At 48.2% G+C, this 22,373-nt stretch overlaps 1 protein-coding gene across 1 annotated transcript in view; it reads right to left on the reverse strand.

Moving 5' to 3' along the window:
* Positions 1 to 3,369: 3,369 nt before the first annotated feature.
* The window catches only part of LOC119931536 (activity dependent neuroprotector homeobox), a 52,601-nt gene continuing 33,597 nt past the window's right edge, over positions 3,370 to 22,373 (reverse strand). The window contains exons 2-4 of the mRNA XM_038750295.1: positions 11,820 to 11,932; positions 10,050 to 10,142; positions 3,370 to 6,589 (exon numbers count right to left, since the gene is read on the reverse strand). Of these exons, the coding sequence (XP_038606223.1) occupies positions 3,416 to 6,589; positions 10,050 to 10,142; positions 11,820 to 11,927 (3,375 nt within the window). The 5' untranslated portion in view covers positions 11,928 to 11,932 and the 3' untranslated portion in view covers positions 3,370 to 3,415. The remainder of the gene's footprint in view (positions 6,590 to 10,049; positions 10,143 to 11,819; positions 11,933 to 22,373) is intronic.

The following is a 22,373-nucleotide window of genomic DNA, read 5'->3' on the forward strand; positions in this document are numbered from 1 at the left end:
GTGCTTAGTACGCTGTAAGTGCTTAACAATATCATTTAAAAAGAAAAAAAGGAACCACTGTTTGGAAAGGGCAATGGCTTCCGCAGCCGAAGGGTCACCCGCCTCGCTGCCCAAGCAGGCTGGTTCTACGGTCCTGGGCAAGGATGCGGGGTGGGCCTTCCAAGCGGGATCTCAGGAGAACTCTCCCTTTGGGGTTTTTGACCAAGCTGGAAGAGAGATTCTAAGAAGTACCATTGGAGTCAACAAGATAGGATAAGAACACCACAGTGCTTTTCCCAAAACTCAGGTCCGCGCTGAAAATAAATTTTTTGAGGAGCCCCGTTGCCAGAACGCCCTAGAAAAATTTCCCTGGGGGAAAGGTAGAAGAAAAAATAAGACCTACTGGAAGAATTAGTCTCGAAGACTTTTATTGAGAAAAAGGATAGGAATTTGCTGAAATGAGTGATTGCAAGCAGAGGGTTTTTTGTTTCTTTTTACTAAATCCTGAAGTCTAATCCCTTACCCTCCAGTTACAATGGAGAGAGGCTGCCAGAGCTTGAGAGAAAAAATGAAAATAAAATGATTTCCAAAGCAAGTGGGACTTGCGGTGTTTCTCTTTTCAACCTTTCTCTCACTGCTGCCGAGCCAACTCTGGTTTAGCAGGAACTACCACAGCTGGAAAGTTTTTTTCAAGGTGACCGAGTCAGGCCGTGCAAGCTTATAATGATAATAATAATAATAATAATGATGGCATTTGTTAAGTGCTTACTATGTGCAAAGCACTGTTCTAAGCGCTGGGGGGGGATACAAGGTGATCAGGTTGTCCCACGTGGGGCTCACAGTCGTAATCCCCATTTTACAGATGAGGGAACTGAGGCTCAGAGAAGTTAAGTGACTTGCCCAAGGTCACACAGCAGACACGTGGCGGAGCCGGGATTCAAACCCAAGACCTCTGACTCCAAAGCCCGGGCTCTTTCCACTGAGCCACGCTGCTCCCCCAGACTCTACGAGTAGCAACCAGCCCCCCCCCAACTGGAAGCCAGAAGTTTACTCCCAAACCTTCCCCAAGCATGTCAGGAAGCGTAACTGCACCAATTTTCCTACCTCTGGAATTTTCCGTACCCCAGTAAGTCTTAGGACTCTATCGGAAAACCAACCCTGTTCCTCCAGGACCTGTCAACCGGCCGACCAGCGGTATTTATCGAGTGCTTCCTGTGCGCAGAGCACCGTCCTAAGTCAATCAATCAATCGTATTTATTGAGCGCTTACTATGTGCAGAGCACTGTACTAAGTGCTTGGGAAGTACAAATTGGCAACACATAGAGACAGTCCCTACCCAACAGTGGGCTCACAGTCTAAAAGTCCTTGAGGGAGTACAATGTAACAGAGTTGGGAGACATGTTTTCTGCCCACATGGAGCTTACAAGTCTAGAGGGAAAAGGAGCGCATCCTGTAAGGCCGGGAGAACCGACAACAGCGGACGAGATACTCCAGAGGGGCGTAATCCAAACCACGAGGGGGAAATCCCCTTCGCCCCACCCACCGCCGCCGACTACGTCCGCGGCTCCCCAATTTTCCGGAGGCCGGACCCACGCGTGGCCAATCTTATCCAGACCTGAGAACGACTTCCACTGCGCGCCCCCGGTTGAAGACGGCCAGCTCCCTCCTTTCCCGGAGGTTACCCGACTGGCTTCCCGGATCCGAAGGGGGCTGCGTCTGCGCCGCCCTATTATTGCCGGTGACCTGTGAACAAATAAGCAGACCGCCCCCGCCGCTCCCGCAAGCTGGTGTTTTGCAAAATAGCGGCCGGAAAAGAACAAACAGATTCGTTTAATGACGCCGTGCCCGTCTGAAAATGAAGCTCGCCCGTCGCCGTCCCAAGATTCTCATCTACGAGGTGCATCGTTTCCAAGTGGGGTCTCCGCCCGCCCTTTCACCGGGATAAACGGAACCGGAATCGGATCTTTTGGGGACCAGAGACGAGCCGCCAAGGAGCGTGGGACGGGGATCCCGGGAAACCCGGGCCCGTCGGATCGGACCGTTCCCCCGGAGGCCCGCAGCGGGCTCAGGTGCCAGCAGGAACAAACTGACGCGGCAGCGTCATTCGTAATAAAGCCAAGGTTTACATTAAGCACAATACAGCAATTTATTTAGATGCTTAAATGAATACAAAGGGAAATAAAGAGCACAAAATTATACATACTACAACAGTGTGTCATATATTAGATGGTATAAATGATGCACCATTTGGTGTTTAACTAAAGATAAAACTAAATATTCAAAAGGCAGCGCTCTCGGGTTTCGGTCTGCTGCTTCAACACAATACACTTTTTTTTTATACAGATCTAAAAGGTGTCAAAATTAGTAGTTGCAAATTCGTTTCTTGCAGGTGATCTTTTTGTTTTTTAGCTTAAAAGATTTCAGAAAACGGATCTGAAATACCAGTTTATCATCAGCTGTAATGTCAAGGCTATTCAGAACGAGAAAATTCTATAATACAAGAGAGACCAGATATAGTTTATGTCCCCGGCCTCCGGTTCGAGATTGTACAAGGTTATGTGCAAAAACTAAGTCTGTCAAAAGTTCTTACTGGAGCAGTTTCAAGCTTTTGCTAAGTAAACTAGATACAGCGTTTATTACACAGCAGGGCACCACTAAAAAAGAGGAAACCAACCTATGATGGGTAACACAAGAACAATAGCATAAGCTTCACTTGAATAGGTCTAAAAGACTGTACAAATATACATTTCAACTATTCAGAATGAATACATGAAAAAAAAAAAAAATCGATTTTCCCAGAGTCTACTATACACATCGAACTGGTAGCTCGTACGTCGGCCCTACGCTATCGTGCGGAGGAGGGGGCGACGTTTTAAAAAGGACAGACGGCCGAACGTGTACAGGGTGAAAGAAACGGTGAAAATGCGGATTTAAAATAAACCTCTGCTTCTCCTCGTGCGCCTCCGGGAGCCACCAGCTTATCGCTTTTCGCACTCCGGTGGCGGTGCGCGGGGCTCGGGCGCGGCGGACTCTCGAGCGAGATCGGCCCACGGTTGGCTTCGCAATGACCACTGGAATCAGAGTGGCCACCCCCACGCGCCTTCTTCCCCCTCCCACCCCCGGCGCCCCCCACCACGGTCTCTCTCCCCCGGCCCCCCCGCCCCACCCCGGCGCCCCCGCCCCCCCCAAGCCCGCTTAGCCGGATGATCTCGCGCTCCGAGGGCAGTACCAGTTCGAATGAAGCTTTAGCAGTCAGTCGGAAATGCCACGGTCGGACAGTTCTAGATGGCGGCCCTCCCCGGCCAGCCGCCCCGCCCTCTCCCCCCCTCCCGCCCCGCCTCCTCTGGCCCCCCGCGCCCCCCCCCCCCCCAACCAGCCACGCGCCCCTCCCCCCCCCAACGCCGCCGCCACAGCCGCAGCCCAGGAGCGGAGCAGCTTACGCTTGTTGGCTGCTCAGCTCGACGCCGGTTAAACCGCCGTGCATCTGCTCGGCGACGCCGTCGGTTATATTGTCAAACTGATCTCCGTCTTCGCTGTCAATTGTGCTATTTTGCCACTCCATCTGGGGGTTGGACAGGCTCTCCTCGTTCTCGGACGCGTTTTTCCACTGCGACTGGTCCTTGGCCCAGAACTCTTCCACTTTCCCGTAGGAGCCCGCCTTCCACTTCAGCTGCTCCTCGTCGCTCTCCGACGCCCCTCCGGCCTCCGCGGGCGGCTTGCCGCTGCCGCCGGCGTCCTCGCTCTGGGACGACTCGTCCGTCCAGGCCCCCGGCTTGACCTCGGACGTGTTGTCCTCGAAGTCGGACACCGGCTGGGAGGCGGGCCCGCTCTCCGCCGGGGACCCGCCGTCCTTCCACTCGGCCGGGTCGTCCGGATCCCCGTCGCTGTCGGAGGCGTCGCGCACCAGCTTGGCCGGCTCCCCGGCGGCCCGCGGCTCCCGGTACTCGGCGTCTCCCGGGTCCTCCCGCCGGCTGGCCTCGCCGGGCGAGTCCGCGGGGTCCTCGCCGGTCAGCTTGGCCGGGCTCCCGTCGGGGTCCTCGCCGGGGCTCCCGGCGGGCACCTTGTGGTCCACGTCGAAGGCCGGGTCGCCGAAGTCGCTGCCGCCCCCGTTGGAGTCCTCGTCCAGGTTGTCCAGGCTGTCCGACGAGCTGTCGTCCCCCTTGCCCAGGCTGATCTTCTTGTCCACGGTTTTGCTGGCGTTGACCCGGGAATTCTTCTCGTCGTGGTTCTCGAAGAGCCACTCGGCGTCGAAATCCATCTCGTGCTTGACCTTGTTCAGCTCCTTCATGTTGAAGCCGAGCAGCACCCCGGGCTTGTACTTCTCGCAGTCGCGGACGCACTTCTTCCTCTTGTTGCTGAAGTGGGAGGCGATGTCCGACTTCCACAACCAGAGGCTGGCCGCCAGCTTCTCGATCTCTCTCCTCGTGGGGTAGGGCTGCTTGTTGAAGTACTTGGTGAGGAAGGTCTTCCGGGCTTCGTAGGAGTCGTCCTCGTGGCCCTTGGGGTCCAGCGCCAGCACCACGGGCTCCTCGGGCTTCTCCTCGAAGAGGGACGGCGGGGAGTCCAGGTCGTCGTCCAGCTTCCGCTTCTTCAGCATGGAGAACTCCACGTGCTCGTAGGTCCGCTTCACGGGGCCCAGGCCCGCCGGGGCCTGGTTGAGGCGGGACGGGGCGGTGGCCTTGTCCTGGCCGTTCTGGGTCTTGCCCACCCCCCGGCAGTGGACGAGGTGCAGCGTGATGGTGGAGGCCGTCATGTTGCTCGTGTAGACGCCCAGGCAGTGGATGCACTTGTAGGTGAGCTTCTTCTCCACGGGGTGGACCGTCTGGATCACCTGGTGCCGCTCCCGCAGGTGGTGGGCCAGGGCGTCCGAGATGGGGCCCTTGAGGATGGAGAAGCACAGCGGGCACAGGGTCTTGCCCACGTCCTTCTTGTAGGGGACGGCGGCCTGCGGCGAGCTCTTGACCGGCACGTCCGCCTTCTCCTGGACCTTGGGCTGCGCCTTCGGGGGCACCGGGGGGGTGTTCTGCGCGTGGTACGCCACCGACTCGGCGGGGGCGTCCCTCAGGTTGTACGTGGTGACCAGCAGGTGGATGTTGGTGTGGCTGCCCTGCTGCAGCGTCAGGTCGAAGGTCAGCGTGGAGTCCGTCTTGGGCCCCATCTCCTCGTCCACGTGGGCCAGCCGCATGTGCGCCGCCATCTTCTCCACGTCGTTGAAGGTCGACCGGCAGTAGGGGCAGGACAGGCCGTGGATCAGCATGTGGTTCAGCAGGGTGTCCGTGGGCAGGTAGCGGTTACAGTAGAGACACTTACTGGTGAAGTTGTGGATCTTCATGATGTAGTTGGCCACGGCCGGCACCTTCTCCGCCTTGTGCTCCTTCTCGAAGTGGACGCTGTACACGTTCTCGGGGAACAGCTCGTTGCAGATGGTACAGATCTTCCACTTCTGGGTGGACGAGGTGTTGGCGGGCGACGGGCCGGTGGCCGCGGCGGGGGGCTTGGCCCCCGACTGCCCCAGCGCCCGCGAGGCCGCCTGCGACTGCGAGAGGGAGGACGGCTTCGACAGCGAGGACGACGACGACGAGGTGGAGGAGGAGGACGACGAGGAGGAGGAGGAGGAATTGGCCGACTGGAGCGCGTAGCGGGCCGGGCCCTGGCCCCTCTGCTCGGCCCCCAGCCCGTACGGCCTCCCGTTCCCGCTGGGCAGCAGCGGTTTCATCGCCGGCGACTGCTGCGGGAGGGAGACCGGGGCGCTCCCGCTCAGGCTCAGCCGCACCGACTGCCCCACGCCGTAGCCCGGGGCCACCGACTTGACGCCGTAATTGTTCTGCGGGAGGTGGACGTTCGACAGCATGTTGACGCCCGTGGAGTTCAAGTTAGGCTTTGGTATAGTGAGCCGGTTGACCATCTGCTGGGACGGGAGGGGCCGGAGGCCGCCCGAGCCCAGGGCCCCGACGCGGGGCGGGAGGCCCAGCGGCTTCTTCTCCTGGGGTTTGGGAGCGATCAGCATCAGCGGTTTGGACCGCGGCACCACCACGTTGGTGTGCCCTATCATCGCCGTGACCTGGTAACCGATCCGCTCGTGGTCTTCGATGACGTGCTGGACTAAAGCTTCGTAGGACTTCGGCATAAAAAGGCATCGCTTGCAGTGAATACTACCCTCCTCTCGGGCACTGGAACTCAGCGGGACGGCCCCGTTCAGTGACTTTTCGCCTGCCTGGGCGACGTAAGGTGCTGCGACGTGCTGGAAATGTTCCCTGTAAATGTGCTTTCTGACGATTTCGTAGAGAGGATCTCGGTAAGTGCACTTCTTACAGTAATAAACAGCTTGCTCTACACTGTCAGCCTGCTTAGGTTTAAGGCTCTCGTGTTTGTTTTTATCCTTAAAAGTGCTGATGCCGCTGCTCGGTGCGGGGGCATTTGGAGCGTGAAATATCTTAATGTGCGTTTCCAATGTCTTTTTGTCCGCATTGAAGGTACAGTAGGGACAGTTGAGGAGAATCCTGTTCTCAAAGTCTTCGCTGTGGACATTGCGGAAGTGACTTTTGTAGGCGGAAAAGAACTTCGAGGAAAACGGACAGGCGCTGCAGCAAAAGGGTTTTGTCCGATAGTCCTGCAGGCAAAGAAGAGAGAGCGACATCAGGACACGTTCCTAGCCGGGAGCCTCGTCCGACGGTCGGGACCCTCACCGTTTTTTTTTTTTTTTTCCTTACGGTCTCTGCTGAGTGCTTACCACGTACCAGGCACTGTACTACGCTCTGAGGTAGACACAAGCTAATCAGGTTGGACACAGTCCCACATGGGGCTCACAGTCTTAATCCCCGTTTGACAGATGAGCTCACTGAGGCACAGGGAAGCGAAGTGACTTGCCACCAAGCTCACACAACAGACAAGGCACGGAGCCGGGATCAGAACCTGGGGCCTCTGGCTCCCAGCCCGTGCTCTGGCCACCGGGCCATACCGCTTCATCTTCCCCGGAGCAGCAGAGGGGCGGCAACAGTCTGAGGATTCAGACTTTATCTCAAAGTCCTTTACTACACCTTGCACTCCCAACTGGAAGTCGTCCCAACATGCTCTAGTAGGTTCTCAGACAATCAATCGGTGGTATCTGACTGTCTGCACACGTGGCCTCAAGCAGAATCTTAACATTCCCGGGAGATGCCCGGATCGCCACGTTCAGAGGCCCCCAAAATCAATGTGGAAAGCAATCCTGATTCAGCATGTTCCTGGAATGGGCTCTGTGACCATTCTTCAATCCCTGCATCCATTCACTGGGTCAGTTTCATTGGATGCCATCGACAACGTGACTATAAAATGGAAGAGGCTCCTTAAAACAAAATCAATCTTAAGACGCTCTTCAATCAATTACAAATCTTTCACCTCTAACAACCGCTTTCCCACGGGGTCATCAGTGAAGGGTGAAGGCCGGACTCCTCACGAAAACCTAGAGTTAAAGCTGGAACTTGGCCCGTCTTGCTTGGGAGAGCCCAGCCACCCTGACCTCCACCAAACTGAGGACAACCGGCTCCGGGACGCACATTTACAACTTGGCCTTGGGGCAGGACAAAGCTCCCTGTGGTGAAATTCTTTTGATCCGTGCCGACCGGACTCCAGCTGAAGGCAGCGGACCGACTCCGCCCCACAGAATGAACCCCAAAGAGTCACAGCACCCTGGACTGCAAGCTCCTTGTGGGCACGGAGGGTGTACTGTACTTTCCCGAGAGCTCTGTGCCCAGGAAGTGCCCAGTAAATGCCACAGATCGACCGGTTGATAGCGGGCGATCGGTTCTGCCCTGATGTGTGTTTTCCCTACACGCTCTGGGTACGACGCCAGTGGGGGATTGAGGGACGCCCACCCGACCTTGCAAGGGCAGAGCGCACCGCAAAATGGTTTGTGGCCAAGGGCTACCTCGCCAGGATTCCTTAATGTGGGCTTTCGCGGGGCACGCAGTCCTCGCCTTATGTGAGGCAACTATATGTTGCCAACTTGTACTTCCCAAGCGCTTACTACAGTAAAGCTCCCTGTGGTGAAATTCTTTTGATCCGTGCCGACTGGACTCCAGCTGAAGGCAGTGGACCGACTCCAGCTGAAGGCAGTGGACCGACTCCGCCCCACAGAATGAACGCCAAAGAGTCACAGCACCCTGGACTGCAAGCTCCTTGTGGGCACGGAGGGTGTATTGTACTTTCCCGAGAGCTCTGTGCCCAGGAAGTGCCTAATAAATGCCACAGACCAACCGGTTGATAGCGGGTGCTCGGTTCTGCCCTGATGTGTATTTTCCCTACACGCTTTGGGTACAACGCCAGTGGGGGATTGAGGGACGCCCACCCGACCCCGCAAGGGCAGAGCGCACCGCAAAATGGTTTGTGGCCAAGGGCTACCTCGCCAGAATTCCTTAATGTGGGCTTTCGCGGGGCACGCAGTCCTCGCCTTATGTGAGGCAACTATATGTTGCCAACTTGTACTTCCCAAGCGCTTAGTACAGTGCTCTGCACACAGTAAGCGCTCAATAAATACAACTGGATGAATGAACGAATGTGAGAGCTGGATGGAAACAGACCGTTCTACACTGACAGATGAGGCTGTTCTCCTTCTGCCATGGGGGAACTGGGGAGAAAAGTGTATATTCCACCAAGACACAACCCAAACATTCTGAACAAAGTAGAATTTCGTAGTATGGAGAACTTTGCCTCCAAAACCAAAAGTTTCGACGCTCCTTTCCACGCCAAGGCAATACCCGAAGGCCTAAGAGAGCTGTTTGATTTCCAGCGAAGACGTTATACAAAAACCTCCCCCAGAATGGGATGAGTGGTGCTCAGACCACAGTGTTTCCGAACGTCCCGGTGTTCGGAGCAGCAGCCAGTTTCACAGTTGCAAAATTAAAACCAGCAGCGCTCAAGGAAGTCCTTTGACGAGGGCTAGCAATGACTGGCAAAACGCACGCTCGACGAGAGGCTCGCTCTTCCCGAACCTCATGTTCTCTAGGAGGAAAACAGATCCTGGCCTTTTTTCTTCAGCCAGAGCCCAGGTCTTCCTTTGCAACGTCAGACTGGCCGTTCACAGTGGAACCAGCCTTCAGGTTATCAGACCTATCCAACACTGGATTTAATACGGCTATTTTCCTATTTGGAATGTTGCCTGTCTCAGATTGTTCTTGCACTGACATTAAAGCCTATCTAGAACACAACCATCAAGGCACAAGAAAACCAGGTAACTCCACCAGACTAAGCAGAAGTTCAAAGTTCAGAAGAGTACTGTTTGTTTGCCCACTGTTTAATCCTTGGGAAGATCGGGCAATGGAGAACTGGTGCTCTTAATAAAATAAAATAAAAAAACCACACAAAAAAACACAAGCCACACACCACTCCGAGAGCGGGGGGTAAGCATCAGTCAGGATGGAGAAAACCTTTAGTTTCTTTCCCTTCCGGGTGGATGCTGAATTGTCATGTCTTTCCAATTCTGCCTATTTTCTCCCTTTCTAAACTAAACCCCAATAACCTTAATCCCTGTACTCTTTCTAGCTCAATACTGTTTTTCCTGTCAAATTAGAAAAAAATTAAACAAATATCTTCATGTTTTCATTGCCACTTCACTTAGCCATCTGCTCCCACATGTGCAGGCCTGGACCGCCCACACTCTTTGGGAGCCACAGAGCAATGGAAGCAATAAGGCCTACTGCAGTGAGAAAAGTCAGGGTCTCCGACACTTTCCCATGGCCTTTAGGAAAGCGAGCTATCGTGAAGTGTGACTCGAAAGAACTGAGGGGAAAACTGCGGGCCTATTGATTAGAAAAAACTAAATTTTTAAGCAAACACTCTGGCGTCGGAAAAGTGAAACCTGCTTTATTGGGTTGGTGGGAATGCTAAAGAAAATGCCTACATTCCATCCCACTGGGGCAAGAATAACCACGTCCCCTCACAGCTCACCATCCCCCAACACTCCACCACCAAGTCACTTAGATCACTGACTTCAAAATCTGTACTGGAAAGAAATGGCTTAGGGTGACTGTATAGGTGACGAATGGAAGAAACTGTAAAATGCCTTACGTGATTAAATTAGTCTCTGGACTTACCTGATTTTTTGTAAGTGAAGGGTCCCACAATCCAACATCCTCCCATGTAGTGTTTTTCAAATAAAAGTCATTAGGTTCAAACTGTTTAAAATCCTGCAAAAAGCACAGGAGAAAAAGTGTCAACCTTCCACTTTAGTAGCAAGAACCATTATAACCCTAGCTGGGCTTACTCTATGTATGTCAAGCTCTGTATTTCAAGCGCTGGGGTAGATACAAGTTAAATCAGGTCAGACACAGTCCCTGTCCCACATGGGGCTCACAATCTAAGTAGGAGGGAGTATTACTTAAAATACTCCTTTTCGACCACACTTTCGCTATGTCAATCATATTTCAGTTTCCAAAGAAACAGTCAGACGTTCTAATTAAGTCACAGATTCAAACACAGATGAATGCTAAGCATTTTCTGTTTAAGCTCTTCGCATTTATTGGTCCTCTCCTACCCAAAAGGTACCACGAGAGGTACCTTTAAGGAACCAAATGTTGGTTCCAGGTCAAAAAGTACACCCTCAAACACGTCATAAGAAAGGCTGAAAAATCATAAGCAATAAGTAAATAAGCAAAATGAGCTTGCAGTAAGAAGCTTTCCATTAAGCTGCGCTGAGTTGTGTCGAAAATGTTGGCATTCTTTGGGAGTAACTCAACTGCATGCCTCTGCTTAATGAGAGGGACTGTGGATAAGGAAATGGGGATTCTTGATAAATATCTTACTGTTAGATGGAGTTCTGACCAGTAGTCAATGCTTTAAAAATTGCTTTTCTGAGAATATCACTCAACCCAAACTCAAGCCAAGACACGTAAAAATGGGGGAAAGGGAGAGAGGTGGAGGAGTGTGGCCTAATGGAAAGAGCACAGGATTTGGGAGTCCAGAAACCGGGGTTCTAATCCTGGCTCAGCCACTTGCCTTCTGGGTGACTGTGGGCAAGACACTTAACTTTTCTAAGCTCCAGTTCCCCCAACTGTAAAATGGAGATTCAATACTTCTTCCCCTTCCTTTCCATGAGGGAAAGGGACAGTGTCTGATCTGATTGTACTCAGTGTTCAGCACAGTACTCGGCACATAAAAAGAACAAAACAAATGCCACAATTATGACGATGATCAGGGTATATGACTGGTTACTACTAATTTACAAAACAATTGCTGTAGGCTTTAGGTCAATGTAAAATGGAATGAAAGGTTCATGCTGATTTGGTAAATTATCAAATTTTATCATACTTCAACACTGATACATTTCATTGACTGAGACAAACCTAAACTCAAGATAAAATAATCAACACAGCTGAGTCAAGAATCCAGGATTCTTGAATTTAGGGGTAAAAAAAATAACAACTTTATTCATGTTTATCCAACTACACCCTCACTGGCCCTTGGAATAGCCCAGATAAACAAGTCAGGCCTTTGGAGAGGAAGTGCCACATTGGATGATGAATAAGCACATAGCTAGATAGCCACATACATATGTATATTCATTCAATCATATTTACTGAGCGCTTACTGTGTGCACAGCACTGTACTAAGCTGTTATGTATAAATATATACCTATATACATAACCATCCTCTTTGAGAGAGGATGTATCTGAAATATATTGAGTCTTTCCTTTGAAGGAACCACAATTCCTCTGAACTCTGACAGATTTGTAGTCAACTTCCAAAAGGACTTATCACTCAAACTCCTAACAGGAAGACACCGCCAGTTTGGGGCAGTTGCTAAAGGGGATTATGAGAAACAAAGACAGACCACTGCCCCAAGACCCAAGGATGTTAATACTTACTTCTATATGTTCTTTACAGTATTCCAAACCAATGTCACTAAGTATTTTTTTCACAGTTTTCCGGGCTTTTCTTAAACTGCCAAGGTTGTTGACAGGAAGTTGGAACATAGTTTCTAGTGGAGAAAAAATTAGGAAAGGTCAAAACATGATCTTTTATAATTTGCTGTATTTTAAACTTTTTGTAACTTGCCACCGCACTTTCCCCACAATGTGATCCCAAGAGCCTTCACCACCTGGTAATAAAAGCAGTGGATATATCCTAATTTGTCCTAAGCAACAAATGTGACCTAACCTGTTGTATCCTATGGTATATATACAGGAGATTAACATGTTCATTCGTTCATTCATTCAATCGTATTGAGCGCTTACTGTGTGCACAGCACTGTACTAAGCGCTTGGGAAGTACAAGTTGGCAACATATAGAGACGGTCCCTACCCAACAGCGGGCTCACAGTCTAGAAGGGGGAGACAGACAACAAAACAAATTAACAAAATAAAATAAATAGAATAAATATGTACAAATAAAATAGAGTAATAAATACTTACAAACATATATACATATATACAGGTGGTGTGGGGAGGTGAAGGAGGTAAGGTGGGGTGGAGGGGGAGGAGAGGGCTCAGTCTGGGAAGGCCTCTTGGCAGAGGTGAGCTCTCAGTAGGGCTTTGAAGGGAAAAATGCCTAAGGGTTAAATCAAGTTCCTTCTCATAAGAAACGTCTGTTTTCTGGTTTCTTTGAGGATCCCTCAAATCTGAACTTTCAAGGAGTGTTCTTCAGGAAACCAACAAAAACCTACTGAGAAATAAGCACGTATGTACTCATCCCCACCACCTTCCCCCGAGAACTTACAGACCCGTCCTTTGCTTTGTTGCTTCCCCTACCTGTATTTCATTTTAATGTCTGTTTCCCCTGCTAGACTGTAAATTCCTTGAGGGCAGGGATTGTGTCTCTCCATAGCGCTTGGTGTAGTCCTCTCCCCACAGTAAATACGCAATAAATACAATTGAAAACTAAACTGTACTCTTGGAAAGGACTAGTCTTTCAGATAAACAAATGAAACTTCCTCTTAACACCACTTTTTATAGGCAGAGATACGAGTCAGGGAAACACTATTTTCCAGGAGTTTCAGTAGAATCCCTGAAGTGACCTACTTAAAGATTTCACCCCAAACACACAAAATTGGTTTTTCCTTTTTAAGCCCTTACGATGGATGAATGAATAGATGAATGTTGAGCTATGTACAGCACAGATGATGTCACACTTTCCTGAATGAACAGAAAATAAAATTGCTTTCTAAAAACATTACAATATATTGCTAAGTATGGGCACCTACTGATAGCCCAATGAGAAGAGCAAACACACCAAATAGTTTCTACTCTATGTTCTCATTTCGCTTCCTTTCACAACCTATCTAAATCAGGTTTGTTGTTCTAAAGCGGAACCCACCCAAGTCGACGAAACTGTTAAATTCAGCCAATACAAAATATTTCACAAAATATTTTCCATGTCATACGGTGATGACATGTAATTCTTTCTGAAACTTAAGAGGATGAATTTGCTCTTAATTTAATAAGCCAAAACCAAACCCATTTGAGGATACAAATAAGAGACATTAAGAAACAGAAGCATGCAGAACAGCAGGCAAGATCAGAAGCTGAAGAATGAAATTAGTCTCTTCAACTCACACTGCAACTGCAGACTTATGGGCCTGGAATTCTAAACTAGCCATTAGTTCCGTTCCAAGTATAAACCCCAAACTTAAAATAAGTCTTTTAACTTGTTTTTACGATTCCTAACATTGTGCAGCCTTCTCCTCCAAACCAAATCTATATTAAAATCATACAAAGGAAAATAATTCAAAATTCAGGGTTTTATGCCACCAGACATCACAAGGAACAAAAGACACGATTTAGTGTTTCAAAGGGATCCACACTAGGTGAATCATGAGCAAAATGTACTTCTAAGAGTGACAATTCCAGCAATGCAATTAGCCTCATTACCCTTAGAAGTAGACACAACATAAAAATAAAATTCTGCAAATCGAACCGCTCTCCCAGCAGTAAGATTCTGTCTCTCCTGACCCTCTAGGTGAGGTTAACTAAATCCTCATTGTTGAGTGTGTGACTTGTGGAGCACTCTCTAAGCTAGTCATGGAGGAAACAGTCACTGGGTCCCAAAACAAAACTCTACGAAGATAAAATATCATCCACTGGTTAGGTTGGGGTTTTTGTTTTTGGTGGTGTGGGAGAAGGGAGGGTGAAGGTTTAAGGTTTCGTACTTGATAACCAAAAGATCTTAGTTTGATTCCTTATATGTTTGTGATGACACCACATAAACCGACTTCATGCTAGAATCCTTTAAGGCCTACAGCCACAGGGTAGGGAGGAAGAAATCGAACCGCTGTCCCAGCAGTAAGATTCTGTCTCTCCTGACCCTCTAGGTGAGGTTAACTAAATCCTCATTGCTGAGTGTGTGACTTGTGGAGCACTCTCTAAGCTAGTCATGGAGGAAACAGTCACTGGGTCCCAAATCAAAACTTTACGAAGATAAAATATCACCCACTGGTTAGGTTGGGGTTTTTGTTTTTGGTGGTGCGGGAGAAGGGAGGGTGAAGGTTTAAGGTTTCGTACTTGATAACCAAAAGATCTTAGTTTGATTTCTTATATGTTTGTGATGACACCACATAAACCGACTTGATGCTAGAATCCTTTAAGGCCTACAGCCACAGGGTAGGGAGGAAGGTTCGCTAGCTCAATAGACGTGATTAAGAATGCCGGGGGAGCGGAGCAAGTATGATAAAGACTACTTCAATCTGGGCCTCCGGTCTCCCCTTTCCCTTCCTCCACCCAGAGAGAGATGTGTGTGTGTGTGCGTGGGGGCGGGGAAGAAAGAAGGGGACACACTTACCAGCTGGAGCCCCCGATGAGAAAGGCCTCCTACAATACAAAATCCCCCCACCTCACTGGCTCCAGCCAACCACGGAGGCTGGAAACGACCCACACGATGCGCTGTGCTTTTGGGGCAACTCAGAGCACGCTGAATTAGTGTTCTTGGACAATCCCTCGTAATAGCAAACAGTGGCCTAGAAGTCTGTGGGTCAATGGGTTAAGGGATTAGGTCCATGGTATCAATTTTCATAATTTGAGGGAAAAAAAAAAACCCCAAACCACGTCATATTTTGTCCCAGTATTTAAGGACAGCACCTACTCTTTGATTTCTGCTTTCGTTGCTCTAAATGCAAATCTGGGTGTTTGTGGGTGCCTATCCCAGGCTCTGTGTATGTCAGATTTAGCCTCGCCTTATCTTACTTTTTTTCCCTCACTACCACTGGGGCCCCTGCACCCTCTATTCCCTGTCGTTTTTCCTAGCAAGAACTAGCCACAACTAAATGAGGCTTTTGCAAACCATGGTTCTTACTGAGGAGGCCTAAGAGCAAATCAAAACCAGGCATTATTAAGTCTCCTTACATTCCCTAACAAATTATGGAGTAACATCAACTGCATTTTGTGGAAAGCATACTGTGTAAATGTGCCTACTACAAGGTCCTAGTTTATCTGCCCCACAGATACATAGCAAAAAACCTGTGTGTACATGCACCCACACATCTGACGCACTAAAATGTCATCATGTCTGCAGCTGACAGCTTACAGTCACTATTCCAGGGAGGCAAAAACTTCAGCTCGGGATAACAGACAGCACTTTTCCTTGTGAAGAACGGCAAGAATTCTAAAGTGCCCTCCAGAGCGAATGAGGCCTTGTCCTACGGGCTACTAAACAGCAAACTCCATGTACCTCATCTTATCAATCTAAAAAATCTGAAATATTGAGCAAACCCACTTGAGATTTGGACTGATGATTCCAGGAAGTCTAAGAATGAGCAAAAACTAATGTTTCACCACAAAGCCACCACATCCTTTCTGGTTTACTCCTCTGGGCTGGGTTAATGAGGTTTAAAAATAAGAGTGGTCCTGTCTCCTGGAGTGGCAGGCTAAGTGGCATTGCAACTGGTCTCTCAATAATAATAATAATAATAATAATGATAGTATTTATTAAGCGCTTTCTATGTGCAAAGCACTGTTCTAAGCGCTGGGGAGGTTAACAAGGTGATCAGGTTGTCCCACGGGGGGGCTCACAGTCTTCACCCCCATTTTACAGATGAGGTAACTGAGGCCCAGAGAAGTTAAGTGACTTGCCCAAAGTCACACAGCTGACAAGTGGTGGAGCCAGGATTTGAACCCCTGATCTCTGACTCCAAAGCCCGGGCTCTTTCCACTGAGCCATGCTGCTTCTCAATCAATCAAGGGTATTTAATGATTGCTTACTATGTGATACGCACTGTACTAAGCACCTGGAAAAGGACAATAAAATCAAGTTGGTAGATATGACCCTGCCCTCAGGAGCTTACAACCTAAAGGGGGACACAGACATTAAAAGCAATGACAGATTGGGGAAATGGAGGTATATAAGGATGTGGATATTTGGGTTGTGGGGCTGGGGTGACAATCAAGCACTTTAGGGGTAGAAACCTAAGTCCCTATCCTCAGTATTATGTTGGAAATGCTCACGAGGAGAGACGATGCTACCATTCATGATTTCCTATTCTATCTATCCCTGAAGAAACACACACATGCATTTCTTCTATCTTACACTGAATCCTGATCTCTCCAGCAAAACCTGGGATTAATTTATGTCCCTTTTAGTTGGAAGTAGGACTGTAACACCTGCCCCAGCTTAGCCACCGCATCACCCCACTTCTACACTACTTAGCAGAGGAAGTAGTGTGGCTCAGTGGAAAGAACTTGGGCCTGGGAGTGAGAAGGACCTGGGTTCTAATCTTGACTCCTCCACTTGTCAGCCACGTGACCTTGGGCATGCCATTTACTTTCTATGTGCTTCAGCTACCTCATCTGTACAACGGGGATTAAGACTGTGTCCAACCTGATTAGCTTCTATCTACCCCAGTGCTTAGAACAGTGCCAGGAACGTGGAAGCACTTAAGTGCCATAAAAAAAAAAGGAAAGTGATGTTTTCAGATCAGTGGCAGAACCAGGCCTCCGATTTTCAGGCAATCATGCCACTGGATACCAGAGAGTGTGGATGGCTCAGTGTAAAAACTCATGCCTACTCATGTCCACTGATGAGAGGACACATCTTTCCCCTTCTGATCAGGAGCGGCCAAACAATGCTTATCCCAAAGAGCAAGGGCCCGCAAAACGTGCCGTACTGTATTTCCATGGACAAAAGTGCACATGTGCAAGTGTGCAATAGTGGACTCTAACAATTCACACCCAGGTAAAACAGTCCCATGGCAGCCAGTGTCGTTTTTGACCCAAAGAACAACTCTAGACAAAGGGCAACAGTTCAATCAATGGTACTTATTGAACGTTTACTGTGTGCAGAGAGCTTGAGAGAGTGCAACACAACAGAATTAGCAGACACGTTCCCTGCCACCATTCTTCATTAGGCCATTGAAGTCAATTCAATCAATCAATGTTACTTACTAAGCATATCCTGTGTGCGGAACACTGTATTAAGAAGCTTGATTCCACGAAGCCTAAAGGACCTGGACCTACCAGATATGTCGTTGGATCTCAGTGCTTTCCATCTGGGGGGCTCCAAGGAATTTTGCAGGCCGTCTTGGTATGATGAATGTGCCAAACTAATTTACAAGTTTTTTTTTCCTTAATAGTATTTGTTAAGAGCTTACTTTGAGCTAGGCACTGTTTTAAGCACTGTGGTAGAGGGCAGGTCATAAGGTCAGACACAGTCCCTGTCCCACATGGGGCTTATGTCCATTTTATAAATGAGGTAACTGAGGTGCAGAGAAGTGACTTGTCCAAGGTTACAGCAGACAAGTGGCGGGGCGGGGATTAGAACCCAGGACCTTCTGCCTCCCGGGCCAAGCTCTAGCCACTAAGCCATGTTGCTTCTCATTGACTCTGCTTATATTCCTGGAGGCTTAGAGCGCTCAGGAAATGTCACCGATTGACTGACTGCAGCTTGCAGCTGGTTTCTGTTGCCACGACCAATACAACTCAGATCACTACTTCAAACGCAACTCCAAGCAGCATGGCCTAGTGGAAATGGGTCTGGGAATAAGAGGCCCTGGTTCAAATTCCGGCTCTGCCACATCTATCGACTGTACTTACTGAGCGCTTACTGAGTGGAGAGCACTATGCTAAGCGCTTTGGAGAGTATTATATAACAGAGTTGGCATGCACATTCCCTGCCTATAAGCTTACAGTCTAGAGGGGAAGACAGACATTAATACAAATAAATTTTGAATAATAATAATAATAATGGTATTTGTTAAACGCTTACTATGTGCGAAGCACTGTTCTAAGTGCTGGGGGGATACAAGGTGATCAGGTTGCCCCACGTGGGGCTCACAGTTTTAATCCCCATTTTACAGATGAGGTAATGGGCACAGAGAAGTTAAGTGACTTGCTCAAAGTCACACAGCAGACAAGTGGCGGAGCTGGGATTAGAACCCATGACCTCTGACTCCCAAGCCTGTACTCCTTCCACTGAGCCATGGAAGTGCTGTAGGGCTGAGGGAGGGGAGAATAAAAGATGCAATCCCAGTGGAAGGGCGACTCAGAAAGGAGTGGGAGAAGAGGAAATGAGGGTGCCCTTGAGCAAGTCACTTAACTCTGCAGTGCCTCAGTTACCTCATCTGTAAAATGGTGATTAAATCCTACTCCCTCCTATTTAGACTGTGATTACCACGTTGGGACAGGGAGTACGTTTAACGTGATTAACTTTTATCTACCCCAGCACTTAAAAAATACTATTAAAAAAAAGCAGCACTTTGACAAGTTCCATAAATATTACTATTATTAACTCCCTCCCCACCACCCGCTTACTAGCGGCTTAGCTGGCATGTATTTTTGTGTGATGGGCTCCAAAGATTGCTGTTGAATGGAAACGGTTGGGAAACACATTCCTAAGTGCCAAAGCGAGTCACTAGCATTTGTATGATACAGCCAAATGCCACCTCCAAAAGGTGTTAAACCCATCAGAATCTTGGAGGGAAAAAGAAAGGGGAAGAGTTTCAGAGAGAGATGCTAGTACCCTTTTCAAGTTACTTGGATCAAAGCCCATGCTATCTCCCTAGGTTAGACTGGCCTGTGAACATTTTACAATGGGGCACTGATCACAGGTCAGAGAACCTGCTTTAATCACCTAAACGGGGGAAGGATGCGTAGCATAGTGCCTGGCATGGAGTAAGCCCTTAGAAATAGAATATTTTTTTTTTTTAAAAAAAGAGGTTTAGACACCTCCAGACAAGAAAGTTCTACCCCAAATATTTTAGATACCAAAAACCCCCCAAACCAACCAAAACCAGGGCCTTGACAAAACAAAAACAAAAAACAAACTTGAATCTCTCCTTCTCACATTTTGACTTATAAATCCATTCGCAAATATAAGAGACTGATTAGCCAGGCTCCTGTTCAGGAAAACATATTGCCATGTGCAGAGTGATCTGAGTTCATAACTAAAGGATTAATCCTTACTCCTAGACTTCCGATCAATCTGCCAAGGTGGCCGTCAGTCCTAAGAGATCAAAAGTCAGTTCTGCTGATATTGGCTACCTAGCCACTCATCGGTCCAGCTCACATGACTTTTCCAAGAAAGCAAAACGAAAGCACTAAAATACATTGGAATTTGGCCAGCAGCAGCCCGGGCTATCTCAAAAATGGACTCAAATCCACACAAAGTGATAAAAATCACCTGGCAAGAGCCAACCGCAAAAGGCATTAGAACCTAAGTTACAAGGAGGTAGGGGACATTTTCACGCAAAATAACTTATTCACTTGGCACAAAGACAATCTACTACCTTTCCGAAAAATACAATGTGCAACTTCAGGAGAAATCTGTCTACTCGTAGTTTGCTACCCATGAGCTGAACGGAAAGAAGAATGGAATAATAAGATGTGATCCTCAAACTAAGCAGCCATTAAAGGCAAAGCCCACTTCTGAAGAGCAGCACTGGTTTCCAGGATCTTAAGTCTCCTTTCGGAACACACTCACAGTTTCAACTAGCTGTCATTTTAGCAACAACCAAGGTCAGAGCCTGTTTTAGGCTGGGAAAATAGGAGTACCAGTTTAGCAGTCACAACCCCATAAAGTCACTACTCTGATCTAGATTGTTCTAACGAACTCATTTTCTCAGCCCGTTTGACCAGGGAAACTTTTATCTTTTTTTTCCATTTATGACACTTGTTAAGCACTTACTGTATGCCAGGCACTGTACTAAGTGCTAAATACAAGATAATCAGGTTGGGCATAACCCCCCTCCCACATAGTGTTTGCAGTCTTAATCCTCATTTTGCAGATGATGTAACAGACACAGAGAAGAGAAGTGACTTCCCCAAGGTCACACAGCAGAAAAGTGTCAGTCAGGATTAGAACCCAGGTCTTTTGACTCCTAAACCCTTGCTCTTTCCACTAGGCTATGCAACTTCTTTCTTGAGATGGAAAAACATGACAAGAATCTCAAGGGGGCAACCATTATTGCCCTGCTCCTCCAAATGTCCCACATGTCAAAGTCAGAGAAAATACCAGCTGGAAAGATCAATAATCTAACCTAATACAGAAGGGAGAGAGGGAGGGAGGAAGGGAAGGAGAGGGAGAGAGAGAGAAAGGAAGAGGGGAGAGATAGAGGGAGAAAGAGAGAAAATGAGAGAATGTAGAAAGAAGATTGCAACAAACCCTGTGTTTATTCACATATGGGTGGCGCACCAAACCATTTAGATTTTAGATGCAAGTTTGAAGGAATGGTAGTTAAATGAAATATTAGGCCTTTATATTCCATAAATTTGGGTTCCTCTCATCACTGAATCATCCAGAAAGCTGATTATCTGGATAATTTTACTAAATGCCAATGCACTGGTTGAAGGTGGACTTTTAAGTACGAATCATCATCATCATCAATTGTATTTATTGAGCGCTTACTGTGTGCAGAGCACCGTACTAAGCGCTTGGGAAGTACAAGTTGGTAACATATAGAGACAGTCCCTACCCAATAGTGGGCTCACAGTCTAAAAGGGGGAGACAGAGAACAAAACCAAACATACTAACAAAATAAAATAAATAGAATAGATATGTACAAGTAAAATAAATAAATAAATAGAGTAATAAATATGTACAAACATATATACATATATACAGGTGCTGTGGGGAAGGGAAGGGAAGGAGGTAAGATGGGGGGATGGAGAGCAGGACGAGTGGGGGGGGAATAGCATACGAATAGCATACAATCACACACCTCCACTATATATGCTGATGGCCTTCACTTGGAGTATTTTTTTTAAACTTACCCCCAAGCACCCATTTGGGAACCACATGGAAAAGAAGAACAAATAAGAGTAGTGTGGCCTAATGAAAAAAGTAGGGGCCTGAGGCATCAGAGGAGGTGGATTCTAATCCCCACTCCACCACTTGTCTCCTGGGTGATGTTGGCAAGTCACTTAGCCAACTATGCCTCAGATTCCTTAACTGTAAAATGGACATTAAATCCTACTCCCCCCTACTCTGACTGTGAGCCCCACGTGGGACAGGGGCTTTGTCCAACCTCATTATCTTGTATCTCCCTTAGCACTTGGCACATAGTAATACCAACACAAATAGGACAATAGGATACAGATAGTCAGAGTGAGGACCCTTGTCCCATTGTCATTCCCTCCTAGTCACAGTCCACCCAGCACCCCAGCCTCTTTCCTCAGCCTCAGGATTTCGGCTGACCCTGAAAATCACTTTTACCTCCCTGCTGGATCCCAGCTCCCTCCTCATCAGTCTCTGGATTCCTGGGATGCAGCAAACCCCTACGAGATTATTTTAGGAATGATTTATTCCCCAGTACCCCTCACCCGCATATTCTGCCCAGTTCCCTTAGAGCCCCCAACTCTCTCCCAATGGAATGGGGGGTTCCCCGACAGACAAAAGGCTACAGGGCGCCATTCCCAGCTTTTTCCCTTGCCACACACCACCCTAAACCTAACTTCTGCACATGCACTAGGGCTCATCAGCCCAGCGTGACTTGATCAGTAATTCTACAGCCTGGCTTTGCTGGAATACAACAAAGTAAAATGCGCTGGAAGCTCCAGAAGGGCACCTGATGTAGCAGAACATGATAGGTTCTCTGCACAAAGAAATTGAGCACGGTGAATTAAATGGTAACAGAAAGACTTTTTATTGTATGGGGTTATTGCCACATTTAGTTTACAGTTGAACATGCCATATTGTCAGATGAGGATATAATACTATACTCGAATTGAAAATTCCCAAATATTCTTAGAGGTACTTTTATTAGTGTAGTTCATACACTTCTGCATAAATTATAATCCAACGTGTTGCAAAATATAGCAGTGATCACTTCCCACAGAATGGGTATACCGTAGGCATAGCATTTCAACAGTCAAAACTATTTTCAGTTATAACTGGATGTTGCAACCGCAAGCAAAGCACCGTTTTAAACACCCAGAAGTTGCAGCTGAGAACAGACTATGCCCAGAAAGGAGACAAGTAACCCAGAACGTACATTTTCCAAC

The sequence above is a fragment of the Tachyglossus aculeatus genome, chromosome 8 (assembly GCF_015852505.1).
Source record: "Tachyglossus aculeatus isolate mTacAcu1 chromosome 8, mTacAcu1.pri, whole genome shotgun sequence".
Lineage (NCBI taxonomy): Eukaryota > Metazoa > Chordata > Mammalia > Monotremata > Tachyglossidae > Tachyglossus > Tachyglossus aculeatus.